General features: G+C 32.6%; 2 protein-coding genes across 2 annotated transcripts; both read left to right on the top strand.

Moving 5' to 3' along the window:
• The first annotated feature begins 2,953 nt into the window (after positions 1 to 2,953).
• On the top strand, positions 2,954 to 5,449 carry LOC141674923 (uncharacterized). The gene has a single exon (XM_074481623.1). The coding sequence runs from the start codon at positions 2,954 to 2,956 to the stop codon at positions 5,447 to 5,449; it is 2,496 nt and encodes an 831-aa protein (XP_074337724.1).
• Positions 5,450 to 9,266: 3,817 nt separating this feature from the next.
• On the top strand, positions 9,267 to 14,733 carry LOC141674922 (uncharacterized). The gene is made up of 7 exons (XM_074481621.1): positions 9,267 to 9,874; positions 12,043 to 12,175; positions 12,276 to 12,587; positions 12,840 to 12,959; positions 13,690 to 13,828; positions 13,931 to 14,238; positions 14,596 to 14,733. Exons 1-7 carry the CDS (start codon positions 9,267 to 9,269, stop codon positions 14,731 to 14,733), a joined length of 1,758 nt encoding a protein of 585 aa, XP_074337722.1.
• Positions 14,734 to 14,802: the final 69 nt, after the last annotated feature.

The following is a 14,802-nucleotide window of genomic DNA, read 5'->3' as shown; positions in this document are numbered from 1 at the left end:
AAGAAAAAATAATAAATACTAGTGATCCGTCTAAAAAATTATATTATTGAACTACGATAAACAAAATAATACATATTAGTCATCCAAGATGATTAAAATATATTTCAACCAACAAAAATAAAATCATATATATTAATTATTCGGGCTAAAACACAATTATCTTATTGATCTGGACATAAAAAATTAAAATTAAACTAAATTTAATTAGTTGAATTTGGTGGTAGTAATGGGTCTCGGGCTAAAATAATACATATTAGTCATCCAAGATGATTAAAATATATTTCAACCAATAAAAATAAAATCATATAAATTAATTATTCGGGCTAAAACACAATTATCTTATTGATCTGGACATAAAAAATTAAAATTAAACTAAATTTAATTAGTTGAATTTGGTGATAGTAATGAGTCTTGGGCTAAAATAAATAAAGTAAATCATTAATACGAGATAAATCTAATTAATATCAGATTAAGCATAATTCGTATCCTACTGATATGAACCAAAATTAACTTTTAACTAAATATAATAATTATTATTTTTAAAAATATTTGAATTTGGTAGTAGTAATGGGTTTCGGGCTAAAATAAATAAAGTAAACCACCAATACGGGATAAATCAAATTAATATCAGATTAAACATAATTCTTGTCCAACTGATATGAACCAAAAATTAATTTTTAACTAAACATAATAATTATAATTTTTAAAACACACATAAAATGATCAATAAACTATATCGTTAAATTAGTACTATCGTACTATTCAATTCAAAATATTTTTGTTTAAAAAAAATATATAATATTAAAAAAGATTTCTGCATCCATGCATCACACGAGTTTTAAGTTAGTACATTTTAAATCAATAAATATTGTATTTTATAATATGCGCTAAAAGGTGTTGTATGTAAACAGTTGCCTAGTTTTATTTTGCACTTTCTATATTACTATTTGATGTAGGGAAAAGTTTTATGTACACTACCGTCTTATCGGAGACCTTGGAGATGATCAATGTTATACAATCAAAACACTATGAAATATATTATTTTGTGAAGTTTATTCAAAGAATATCATTAATTCATTAAAATTGTTGAAGATCATTTAAGTTTAATAAGCATAATGTGTAAATTCCGCAATTTGAAAAAATATTCTGCAAACTAAACATATTTTGTAGGATAAAATATTTTGTTATGTTCTACATGCAATGCATGCATTATGTTCAAGATTTTGAATAAAATAATGATTTCTACAAATAATAATTCACAAAATAATACATTTTACAATATTTGTATACAATTTTTTAGTTGCAGAATATAACTGTCTATAAGGTCTAAAAAACATGAAATCCATAGAACATGACCTTATTAAATATGTCGCCTTTTATCAAATATAATCGTATTGTTTCTCAATTAAGATATCTTTATCATTATAAAGTAGGATTATAATTCCTTTCAAAACAATTAGGATTTAATTTTTAACATCATCATTCTAAAGGAGCCCTATGATTAATATCACGTTATAATTACATTGATACGCAACTTGTTGAGAAGGGTCGAGTTTACTCGATGCGTAATTATGCATTTACGTAAAGTATTATGTTATGTCCAATACAACACTGAAAAAGTGTTGTATTATCTGCTTCGTATTTTTGTACTCAGATATGATATTTTTTTATTTAAAGCAACTTTTTGATTAAAAAAATGGAAATTAAGTCAACAGCGCTGCTATATAATTGTCAGGACACTACAAGAAAAACGTAAATAGACAACGGTTATTCACTGATGTGAAAAATACAAAAAATCGATATTTTCGTAAAAGGTCCTTGTTTTTCACATCGATCAGGGACCAATATTTTAGAGCAGATTTCACATCATTTCTGGATTAATAATTGATGTCTAATATCTCATAACTCTATAAATATCTATCACATTTCTTTTCAATTTGGCACAATGTGATTTTTTGATCAGTTTAAACATATGAACCACAAGCTTAGTAGAGTTATATACATCGGTTTTCACTACAACAAAACTGGCTATTTACGACGGTTAACTTACGACGGAAAAAAGTGCGCGCCTTTCTTACGACGGAAATTTAAATTCCGTCGTAAATTTTTACGACGACAGAACAAATCCGTCGTAAGTATATTATTTTATTATTAAACTTACGGTCAAATGTGTAATCAGTCAACTATGAAATATACTTTACGACGGAATTTATATTTCATCGTAAGTTTAAATATTTCATTATTATTCTATTATTAAATTTATTTACAAAAAAGGATAATTAAAATTTAATTATAATAACGATGTCGTTTAATTATAAATTATGACGGAAATCAAGTCGTCGTAAGTAGTATTTACGACGGAACTGTTTCCGTCGTAAGTTTTAATAAAAAAATATTATTTTATGAAATATACTTTACGACGGAATTTATATTTCGTCGTAAGTTAAAATATTTCATTATTATTCTATTATTAAATTTATTTACAAAAAAGGATAATTAAAATTTAATTATAATGACAACGTCGTTTAATTATAAATTATGACGGAAATCAAGTCGTCGTAAGTAGTATTTACGACGGAACTGTTTCCGTCGTAAGTTTCCCACCTTCCACATTAAATGTCACCGGCTAGCTGTTCAAAAATAATATTTTTTTATTAAAACTTACGACGGAAATTTATTTTCGTCGTAAATATGTGCAAAATATTACTGTCTCTTTTTAAAGTTCACTCTTTTCACTTATTTTTTCTCACAAAAATATATCTTCATATCATTCAAAATACATGATGACATAACAACAACGAATTTTACAATCTTCAATGTAAGTATTAAATTTTAATCTTATTTTATATTGTTTATATGCATTTAAATGTGTGATTTAAATTTTTATATTTACATGTAATATATATATGGGTGCTTATATGTTATTCACGTAACATTTTATTTTCATTTGTAGATGTCTTATGATACTAGTTGGATCACTAAACGAATTATTCCCGGTGGTTATGGTTTTACGGAAGAATTTAATAAAGGGGTTAAAGATTTCTTGGAATTTGCAATAAAAAATAGCAAGGAACCGAATGATCCGGAACTTTTGATTAGATGTCCGTGTAATACATGTAACAATCAACTCTTTCAACTCATTTCCGATGTCGAGTTTCACTTATATGCGGTCGGTTTTCTTGAGACTTACACCATATGGCATTATCATGAAAAAGAATGTGGCTCACGAAATGAAGAAATGAATGATCGCGAAGATGTATTTGATGAATATGAGATGTTGAGGGATGCCTTTAGAGGGGAAGATTTTGGATATGTCAATAGTGTCCATGAGGAGCCGAACGAGCAAGCATCTAAATTCTTATACAATGTGAGTAATGTCGGAGAACCAATATATCCGGGCAACATCAAGTACACACAATTGAAATTTGTCACTAGATTACTACATTGGAAGAATCATAATAAATGTAGTGATAAGGCCTTTGATGAGTTACTCCTCTTACTTGGAGATGTGTTTCCGGAAGGGCATAAACTTCCTTTTAATTATTATGGTGTCAAGAAGATGGTCAAGAAGCTGAACTTGGGATACGAAAAAATACATGCATGTGAGAATGATTGTATGTTGTTCTACAGTGATGATAAAGATTTGGAAAACTGTAAGTACTGTGAGTTAAGCCGATACAAAGATTCAATTAATGGTGGGAGTGATACCATTCCGAGGAAGATCTTAAAATATTTTAAGATCACTCATCGTCTACAGCGTTTGTACATGTCTACCCATACAGCCCAATATATGAAGTATCACAAGAACAGAATTGTGACTGAATGGGTTCTTAGTCACCCTGCAGATGGAGAAGAATGGAAAGAATTTGACAAGAACTATCCGGATTTTACAGCGGATATTCGTAATATAAGGCTTGGTCTTGCAACTGATGGATTTCCCCCGTACAATAATGCTACTTCTACTGTATACTCAGTATGGCTTGTAGTATTACTTGTGTACAACCTTCCACATACCATGTCCATGAAGGATCCATACATGTTCATGACACTACTAGTACCCGGGCCGAATGATCCTGGGAGGAATCTGAATGTCTATCTTAGGCCTTTGATTGATGAACTTATTAGTTTATGGCAGGTTGGTGTGCAGACATATGATGCTTCTACGAAGATCAATTTCATGATGCGGGCTGCCTTGTTATGGACTATCAGTGACTTTCCCGGGTTGGGTATGGTTAGCGGATGGTCAACCCACGGAAAGATGGCTTGTCATGTATGTATGGGTGAAGTTAAAGCCAAGCAACTACCACACAGCAGGAAGTCCAGCTTTTATGGGTTACATATGGCGTTTCTAGACAAACGCCGAAGAAGTCGACGAAAAGGTCGAATTGTCCATAACATGTGTGCTGGAATCACATTTCCACCACCAGGGAAACCATATAGCAAAGAAAGGGCAGATGGCTTTGGGGATTCACACAATTGGACACATATTACTCGCTTCTTTGATCTACCATATTGGGATTCATTGCGTCTACGTCATTGTATCGATGTTATGCACACAGAGAAAAATATGTTTGACAATATATTTCATACTATTTTATGTAGTGCCAAAACGAAGGATACCACAAAATCAAGAGAAGATTTGAAGGCAATGGGCATCATGCAAGAGTTATGGATGAATGGTAGACACAGGCCTAGAGCTAGATACGAACTCACCCGAGATCAGCTGAAATTGTTATGTAAATGGGTACATCGATTGAAACTCCCAGATGGTTGCTCATCAAACTTGAAGAGATGTTGTAAGATAGCTCAGTTGAAATTTCAAGGCATGAAGTCACATGATTGTCACGTATTTATGCAAAAGTTATTATCTTCTGCATTTCATGAACTTCTTCCGGATGACATACACAAAGTACTTTGTGATCTTTCAAAATTTTTCAAGGACTTGTGCTCAACTACACTACTCGCATCAAATATTAGGCAGTTGGAAAAAAACATAGCTGGGATCATTTGTACTTTGGAGACTAAATTCTTTCCAGCTTTGTTTGATCCAATGGAGCATCTTCCCGTTTATCTACCCGAAGAGTGCAGACTCGGCGGCCCTGTCCCATCACGATGGATGTATAATATTGAAAGACTACAACGCAGAATGAAACAAAAAGTAGGGAACAAAGCACAAGTTGAAGGTTCCATTGCAGAAAAATATGTACATGAAGAGTTGACACATTTCTGTTCCATGTACTTTGAGTCAGGAGTTGAGACAGCGCACAACTTGCTAGGTCGTAATGTGGTTGATGATCGCTCACGGGATCCATATAAACTCGAGGCGCTTACATATCCGGTAGAGCTCCTCGGAGCATATACAGGTTACCATTTAGATGTGGATTCCCTACATGTTGCAGCACATTATGTTCTTACTAACATGCATGAAGTGGCATTCTACATCACGTAAGTAATAAAATATTTTCATTCATAATTAAAACTTTGAAACATTCTTCACTAACATGTTCGAAGAAGAGGTTCGCAAGCATCATACATTGATATTGAGTGATACTGAGATGGATACAATGCTAAAGGCACATTTCGTAACATGGTTTCAAAATAAGGTATTTCATCAAATACACAAATTATATAATTATAAAAATATATTTATATACTTGTTTTTATGTGATTATTCCATTTCAGGTACAAAACAACTACGAAAAATTTCAATACCTATTGCAAGGCCCAGCTTCGTTTGTGCTTTCTTACAAAAGATGCAAGGTCAACGGATACTCATTCAACCTAGGAAAATCAAGCTCTGGGGTACTTGTGAAGGGTAGTTGTTATGGTGATAGTGGAAGCAATTACTACGGGACTTTGCAAGAGATTATCAAACTAACATATGGTGGCGGAAATCAAGTGATTTTATTTAGATGTCATTGGTATGATCATGTTAGGGGTGTAAAGAAACACAAAAATGGAGTGCTCTTAATTGATCTTAATTCAAAACTAAAAGGAAATGATGTTTACATTCTAGCAAGTCAAGCCACACAAGTGTACTATGCTCCTAGTGTCAAGAATTCCGATAGTAATATTCACACAATCATCATATGTAGACCTCAATTGTTCAGTGAAAGAACATGGGATGTTGATGTGGAACCCCTTCAAGAAGAAGTCTCAAATACCATTGCGTTAGATTTTTCCTCGAGGTCGTTATTTGTTGACTTTTCGCACTATGAAATGGAAGAAGATCAAGAAGAAGAAAAAGAGAAACCAAAACAAGTGGAAAGTGAAGAAGAGGAAGAAAATGCAAGGCAAGGTGAAGAAGAAGAAGAAGAAGAAGATGGTTATGATAGTATTGACGTTGAAAGTGAAGATGAGTAAGAAATGTACTTTATCATTTTAGGCAAATTATTATTCTTGTATGAATCAAAACATGTATTGTGATATGTTTGTGAAACGAAATGAGATGATTTTATAATTCTAGCCATATTTTTTTTAATGAATTTTTGGTTTACTAACATTATTTCTATATAACTTTTCTCATAATTTCAACTTTTTAATGAATTAGACGGTTTGAAAATATTTTAAATATATAATATGATGTGTTCGTGCAAAAAAATTGGAAATTTTATCATTAACGACACTTTCCTAATTTTAAATGAATTAAAATGGATTTTCGGCTCACCAAAACTATTTTCAACTAACTTTTCTTGCTATTCAATCTTTTTAACCAATTGACATTTTGGAAATCTTATAAATATATAATATGATGTGTTGGTGCAAAAAAATTGGATGATTTATCATTCTTGGAAAATTTCTTAATTTTAAATGAATTAAAATGAATTTGCCGTTTATTTGCATTTTTTCAACTTTTTTCATTATCCTAATTTTTTCACTAAATTGAAGATTTGAAAATCTTAACAATATGTAATGTGATATGTTTGTGCAAAGAAATATTGGATGATTTATTGTTCTAGGTAAATTTGTTATTTTAAATAAATTGAAATGAATTTTCCTTTTTTACTTGCATTTTTTCAACTTTTTTTGTAATCCTAAATTTTTCACCAATTTGAAGGTTAGGAAATCTTAACAATATATAAAGTGATATGTTTGTGCAAATACATTTACAGATTTTATCATTATAGGCACATTTCTAATTTTTAAGAATTAAGATGAATTTCTCATTAATCCATCAAGATTTTCATATAAGGTTTGTGATTACTTGTGTTTTGCTAAGATTCCTTTATTATTTTGTTATAATATGATTTACAATCTATTTTTTAGGTTGAAATAAGTGGTTTAGTGATGTAGATTTTGATAATAAATTACAGCAGGGGGAAAAAGTTACAGTCTGCAATTTCTGTATTCTGGGTATATTACGACGGAATAAAAATTTCGTCATAAGTCTGGGTTTCTTACGACGGAAAAATCGTCGTAAGTTAGTTAAATGATTACTTATGACGACTTTTTCGTCGTAAGAAACCCAGACTTACGACGAAATTTTTAATCCGTCGTAAATTGTTCTTTAGGCTTCCTCAATCCCCTTTTCCTATCGGACAAATCTATTATATATATTAATTTATATCATCTTAATATACAAAAAAAATTATAATTAATTATACTTTAACAACATAAGTAAGAAATCCTACATTGAAATATGTTACAATTATTATTTCATGAATGAACATACGTTGTTTATTGTTACGATTTTACTTAGCAAATAGGATCTATGAGAAAATTATGCCAGATCATATATTACAATCATATCAAATAAAAATTCATGTGTTAAGTACTATATGATTGTACATATCACTAAACCGAGAGATGACAATTTCACCCGACCCGATAGATGACCGACCCGTTCCTATCCGTTTGGATTTACTCCAACCCGATTCTTTGGATTTGAATTTGGATTTGGATCTTATTTCTAGACCAAAAGATTATGGATGTGGATTTGAATTTTAGGTATATCGAACCGATACCCGCCCCGAAACCTAAAATTCGTTCTAAACCCGATTTAAACCCGAAAACAATTCAACAACATATTCTTCACTTACATAATTTTATAAAAATAATATATGATTTATATATATCAAATATTTAAATCTAATATTTATAAACAGGACATTGGATAATTATCGATAAATAGACCCTAATGACCCAATATCAAAAGCCATCACATTAATTATTACGTGAATGATGATATTATATTCAATATTTTTTTAACATTCAAGATTGAAGTCAATATTTTAGTTACATGTTAACTAATATTTAATAATAAAAATTTCAGTTATCATAAATTTGTTTATCCAATCGTGATATTTATAATTTTATGATTAAAATAATTCCAAAATAAATATAATATCATAAAATTTATGTTTATTTTTAAAATTTCATATGTTAGTAAAGTATAAAAAAATTAAAGATTTAAGCTATTTTTTGTATAACATACTAAATTATTCTTCGTTAAAATAGTGATCAAATATATTATTTTAAAAAATTTTAAATGAGAAAATGACTAAAGTATATGTAAATAATGCTCAATAATGCTTAGAAAAGTTATATGTCACAAGTGGTTGCTCTCCCTTTATGGTTCAACAAAGACCCGGGTTCGAATCCCTTAAAATTCTTTTTATTGTATATTAACATACGACGGATTCCGTCGTAAGTATTCGCGATTAAAAATTGGGGAAAAATTGAATTGACCGCCCAATACTCTATACGACGCCGTGACAAGCAAAAACGACATTGTTTCAATTAAAACCCTAAAATAAACCGCTTTCCCCTTTTTACTTTTTGGTAAAAGTATCTCTATCTCAATTTTCAAGCTGCGGTGCGATCAGTTCACAGCTAAAGGTGATCTTGATTTCTCTTCATATCACACACTAATTGCAAAGCATCATGATTCTAACAGTCGTCGTACTCATTACAAGGTATAATCTTAATTTTCTTTTACGATTTGGTTGTTAGTTTTCAACTATGGGTCACATGCATGTATATATATGTATCGTCGTATTACCTATAGGTGTTTACACTGGGTTCTACTTGTTTCCTTTCAAAATCAACTTTTAATCCAACTATATGTTGATGGGTATGTAAATCTATCACTGGGTATCTATACTAATCTTTGGGTATTAATCACTGGGTGTCTATTTATTCACTGGGTAAAATAATATTGCACTTATTTTAACTAGATATGCATGTAGTTATGGAGAATAGATGTTTTCATTAATTACTTCTTATGGTTTGTTTTGTTTGTACTGCGGTTCAGTATTTTAGTTATGATGGCTGGGAGGACAGCTGCAGGTGGTAGGGGTGCAGGTGGAAGGGGTGTAGGTGGAAGGGCTTTTAGTGGTAGTCGTGGAAGGGCTTCTAGTGGTAGTCGTGGAAGGAGTGGTCGGGGAAGTGGCAGTGGTGGTGATCGAGAAAGTGAGAATAATAGTGGTCAGGATGGGAATCGAGGTCTTGGAACCGGTGGTGGGGGAAGTGGCAGTGGTAGTCAGGAAGGGGGGAATGATGGCACCGATGGTCGGGGAAGTGGAAGTGGAAGTGGTGGTCGGGGAGGGGGGAATGATGGTAACGGTAATCAGGAGGATAATAATGATAGTGATGAACGGGGGGGCAAGGATGACAATGACGTTAGGGGGCAGAGTAGTGGTGCCAGTGGTGGCGGCGCAGAGGGTAGCGGTATATGTACAAAGAGAAGACGTCGGCGTCGACATAGAGATGAAGAAGAAAATTCCGAATGCCTTCTTTGGGATGATGAAGGGAGGCAAATTCTTCCAGTTGGGGTGGATTCTGATCCCCGCAATCACAGAACACGTGGATACTCTCCGGGGGGATTTGGCACATACCCTGATGTCGCGAAGGTTGTTCAGATTGCGGGTAACCAGTAAGTTTTTGCCCATCATCTTCCTCGCATAAATTTATGTGTGTGCCTTGTTATGATTTTGTCCAAGAGTATGATTATTCTTAAGCATGCTGAAATAAATATAATAAACTGAATTCTCCATTTCACGAACTGTCAGACTTTTGAAATGGTTTATAGTGTAATAGAAAATAGAAACAGATTTTTCAGTCGTAAATAAGCAGAAATTACAAGATCCTATTCCTATCCAAATTAAATATTTTCTCCAGACGACTTGAGCAGTTGAGACTAAAAGGAAGCAAGTGGTAAACTATCAGTAGATGTATGTATATATATACTTTGGTATGCCTGAAACTCTAGTTGCATCCTTAATCTTTAATAAATTGCACACAAAGAACAACATTATGTTACACAGTCGATCTCTAACGTCACTTAAGCGATCTGGGAAAGAGAGATCCTCCATCTCTGATTCAAAATGTACTGATAAAATTATCAGGTATATAAAATATTGTATTCTTTGGGTCCTATGCGACAATTTATATAAAATGTGCTTAATAAGTGGTACTTGATATAGACTGATATAGTGTTTGATATAGAGTTTACAGGGATCAGGAACAAACTTGAATCAAGTTCAAGTCAGCGTGGGAATACGCCATTACCGGCATGTTGTGCCCCTGTAATCTTCCCTGATATTCCACATTATTAGTTTTCAGAAGTAATAGGTCACTACTCACTAGAAGTTTAGACTCCGGAACAAAGAAAATATTTTAAGTGTAATAAATATTTGTTGATTTCAGCTTTTATTATGAACATCTCCTCATCTAGAAAGTTAGAAACTCAGGATTAACCTTTGATAAGATTTTAATCTATGCCTATCAAAAATCTCTCTAACAATGCTAATCCAACTATTTTAGTTATAGTAATAAAGAACCTATTATGTGAAAATAATAGAAAAATTAAGCCACTAGTCTTGGTCCTAATCTTCTGCAGAAAACTGATCTAGGGACATAATTCCAGCTAGAAAATTTTGTAGTAAAGTGCATGTTGCACAAACCCGAGCATGTAATGTAACCTTGGACAACACAAGTGGGCCTAGCAAGAAAAGTTTAGGACATTCTTTTAAGTTATGCAAATACTGGTAGTTACAGATTAGCATCTTAATATTCCAAATTATTATTCTGCATGAAACAGACCCCTTTTTATTACAATAATTCACACAAATATCTACATGCAGTAGGTTATCATGTAATATCATTGCTATATAGAACTTTATCAAGGTATCAAACTCCTCTAACACTTTAGATTTCAGTGAAGGGACTTAATATGTTAGATGTATATAACATTTATAGGATTTGAACCGGAGACGATCACAAGAGTTCTTAATATCATGTTAGGTTGCCGGCCCTCCTTAAATCTTTATGCTAGAAACGATTCTAGAATGTATATCATTGTAATTAAAATTAAAATTTAATTATTTCTTTTGAATCTTAAAATGGCTTCTTATTAGGACTAATACTGAAACTTTAGAAGGGTGAAAATTTGGCCACAGTATGCAGCAAATCAGTGAAAAAGGAACATAATTACTAAAACAAGAACACCAAAAACAATGCCCACCTAAAAATTTCACTATAACAGATTAAGGGAAATAGACAAAGGGTTCCCGAGATAAAACTAGATGCATCATAAATTAAAAAGAGTTATCAAGGATTAAGAAATTAACTAAACAATCAATATCTTAACACATGGAAGTGAGTCTACTCATCCCCTTAGAGCATATCCGACAAACTTTTTATATAGACTCTTAAATGTTAAAACCAAACCTTCTGGACCTCTAAATCAAATTGAGCATTTAAATTTAGATAAAGGAATTAATAATACACTTTCAGACATCAAGAAATTCAATGACTACATAACAAAAAATCACTAAGCAGAATGTTTCTAGTGAAATCTCTCTTTTCTTTTCATAGCTGATATCTTTATATCCTGACCTCTTGAATAAAGGACTGGTACTTTGCCTTTTTTGAAAGAAAACAAGATGTATATTTGTCAAAATATCAAGTATTTGAAAATGTGCAAACTATGTAATAATTAGTGGACTATACAATGGTGGAGATGGTGAATTTACTGAGAGAAGTTAAGCTATCTTTATCTGTTCCTCATCTTTATCATTGACTAAATTGCTGCCATTTCAGGATTGATTGTCCAAAGGCGTTGCGAAATATATTGGCGATTATTCGCATGTTTTGGCCAGATGGTTGTGTTGGCATCAAAGAAATTGATAGGAAATCTCCTGGGTTCTGGAACAAGTGTATAGAGGAGTTCTTGGTATGTTGCACATCTTTGTTATATTCTTATATATTAGATTGTGTTTATTTTATAGTTGTTCCCCTTTATCTTATGCCTTATACTATATCTTTTTTTGTAGCGCTACTACACATGGGACCCGAGATTTGACACTGAAGATGAGGCAAGGGCTTCCATACTTGTGCATATGCGAGACAACATGCGTCGTACACTTGCTGATGATAGGGAAAGGGCTGACGACAAGATCGTGGAAGCTGGAGGGACTTATGCAGATCATAGGCCCCCATATATGAAGCCTGGTGTTTGGTCCAGATTAGCGGAGTATTGGGTAAGTGAAGAATTTAAGAAAAAGTCTGATGCTGGTAAGAAGGCTCGAGCAGCTGTGAAAGTGCCTCACACTTCAGGAGCCCGTTCATTTGATCGTCGTCGTCGGGTATATCATTTCATCATAATTCTTGACTTGCATCTCTTTCCAATTTAGCCTTAGATTTCTTACTAAATATAATACACATATGTAAATGAGCAGCCTCTTATCCCTGCAAAGTAATATGAATGATTTCCTTTTAGTGTTTACAAAATTTATATTAATTAGTTCAGGGGAAAATCACAAAATGATAAATATTTATCATTTATTTATCATGAAATTGAAAATTTTGATTTGACTGGTTATAAATTTTCTTAACAGGATTATATGGAGTCACACAATGGCAACCTGGATCATCTTGTTGTTTATAAGGACTGCCACACTTTGAAAGACAAGGAGAGAAAGGGCGATTGGATTACTGAGGACGCCAAAAATATTATTGTAAGTTCTTTTTATAGAGTATCAATTTATAGTAGTGCCAGCTTCCGAAAAAATGAATATCAATTTATAGAGTGAGCCTTCAAAATCAAAATTATCTGATCTTCGTAAATTAATAATCTCTAAAAATAGCTATATATCTAAAATTTAGTTGGTGCCTTTATGTGCTTCATTTTTTTAACTAGTTCATATGTGGTCTAGACGTCAAGTTATAGTCTACTTGCCTTCTGCCTTTAGTATATCTGAGCCTTCAAAAATTAAAATTATGTGATCTCTTACCAAAGTTTTACCACCTGTTGGATATCTTGACAAGAGTATGTGATTGAGTTGGTTGGAGAGCCGGGAGGCGGAGCATTATTCCTACCATTATTCCCACCATTATTTACTGTATTGTATGGATGCCCTGCCTATAGTAAAATTATGTGCTAAGGCTAATTTATACACAGACTCTCTGATTTTGAATTTTGATTTTGAATTAATTATAAAACTCAGTATAAAATAGTTCAGGCCTCAATAATCTCTAAAAAATAGCTATATATCTAAAATTTTTAATTCTTAGAATTTTTAATTGTTCAGGCCTCATAGAAGTGGTTAATTAAAATGGATGTGTATTTGCATAAAATAATACACCCCTAACCATTCAATTCCACTGTGAGTATTATTGATGTGTATAATTAATTGCCGGCACAATTATTCTTTCTTTCGATTCAGTGTCTAATTATTTTATTTATAGGAGCGCTACATTAACATATGCGGAAAGAAAGGAGTTGATCCTAAGGTGACCCAAATTCAGAGCTGGGTAGAGGCGGTGGGTGGAGTTCGTAAGAACGTGATTCTTGGACATCCACGGGTTCGAGCCTCTGATATTTACGGTATATTTCTTTTATAGACTTGAAATGTTTAAAATACGTGAGCGTGAGTTGTTACATATAGTTTCTTTCCAGTGATAATATATCAACATTATGTTGTTATAGAGCCTGGTGCACGTCCGCCACGTCCTCGGAAAGGAGAAGGAAGCTCTGGAAGATCTGCTTTGACTCGCTTACAAGATGAAATGTTCATGCGTGTCGTGGATGAGACCTTGGCCCAGGCTCGAGCCAATCCCGAAGAGTATATGTTAACACCCGAGCAGATTCGTCTCTTAGCACAGGGAGTGGTGGGAGGAGACTCCTCACTACCTCCGAACCATCCTATTACCAGAGAGACGCGTCAAGCTATTGTTAGGGTTGTGGTGGAGGTCCTAAATAATATCTATAAGACCGACGGACCAGGAGCTGCCAAGGTATGATCAATTTGATTTTTTATTTAGTTTTATTAATTTTTTTATGCCTCGTCACTTGAAATCACTCCTGAATAATTGTTGGAAGCTGGAAACATAAAGGCCACCTAATTAACTCAAAACTTAAATATGCCAGCTTAGCACCCACTAAAGATTAACTTGATTTCCTATATCTTGATTATTAACATTTCCTATATCTCTAATTCAGAATTAAATTTAGCAGCACCACTCGCATCATGTAGGAATTTATTATTTATATGATCATGTTTAGTCTTAACAATTTACTGTAATTTATTACTTGGCATGGCAGTTTGTCTCTTATTAGATACGACGGTTAACTTATTAAAGTGTGTATTATAGGGAAAGGCCCCGGCTAACGAAGATGATTCGGATGATGGTGAGAGCAATGACGAGAGTACCGAGTCTGATGAAGATCGTGACATGATCGGTTCTTTTTATGATCATGTCCCTCGCGATGGTCCAGTCATTAGGGGTTAATCTTAGCTTTATGTATTTGAATGTTTGTAAGATAACCAAGTTATGCTTGTAAACTGAATTTGGTTTGTA

This window comes from Apium graveolens, chromosome 7 (assembly GCF_009905375.1).
Source record: "Apium graveolens cultivar Ventura chromosome 7, ASM990537v1, whole genome shotgun sequence".
In the NCBI taxonomy this organism is placed as follows: domain Eukaryota; kingdom Viridiplantae; phylum Streptophyta; class Magnoliopsida; order Apiales; family Apiaceae; genus Apium; species Apium graveolens.
Note: the sequence above shows the minus strand (reverse complement) of the source record. Positions and strands in the feature narration are given on the sequence as shown.

What these genes read in the sequence shown, in the direction of transcription:
- LOC141674923 (XM_074481623.1), top strand. Translation starts at nt 2,954, where the DNA reads ATGTCTTATGATACTAGTTGGATCACTAAACGAATTATTCCCGGTGGT.
- LOC141674922 (XM_074481621.1), top strand. Translation starts at nt 9,267, where the DNA reads ATGGCTGGGAGGACAGCTGCAGGTGGTAGGGGTGCAGGTGGAAGGGGT. An exon ending in TCGAGCCTCTGATATTTACG is followed by an intron (nt 13,829 to 13,930) that starts GTATATTTCTTT and finishes ATGTTGTTATAG; the next exon opens with AGCCTGGTGCACGTCCGCCA. An exon ending in ACGGACCAGGAGCTGCCAAG is followed by an intron (nt 14,239 to 14,595) that starts GTATGATCAATT and finishes TGTGTATTATAG; the next exon opens with GGAAAGGCCCCGGCTAACGA.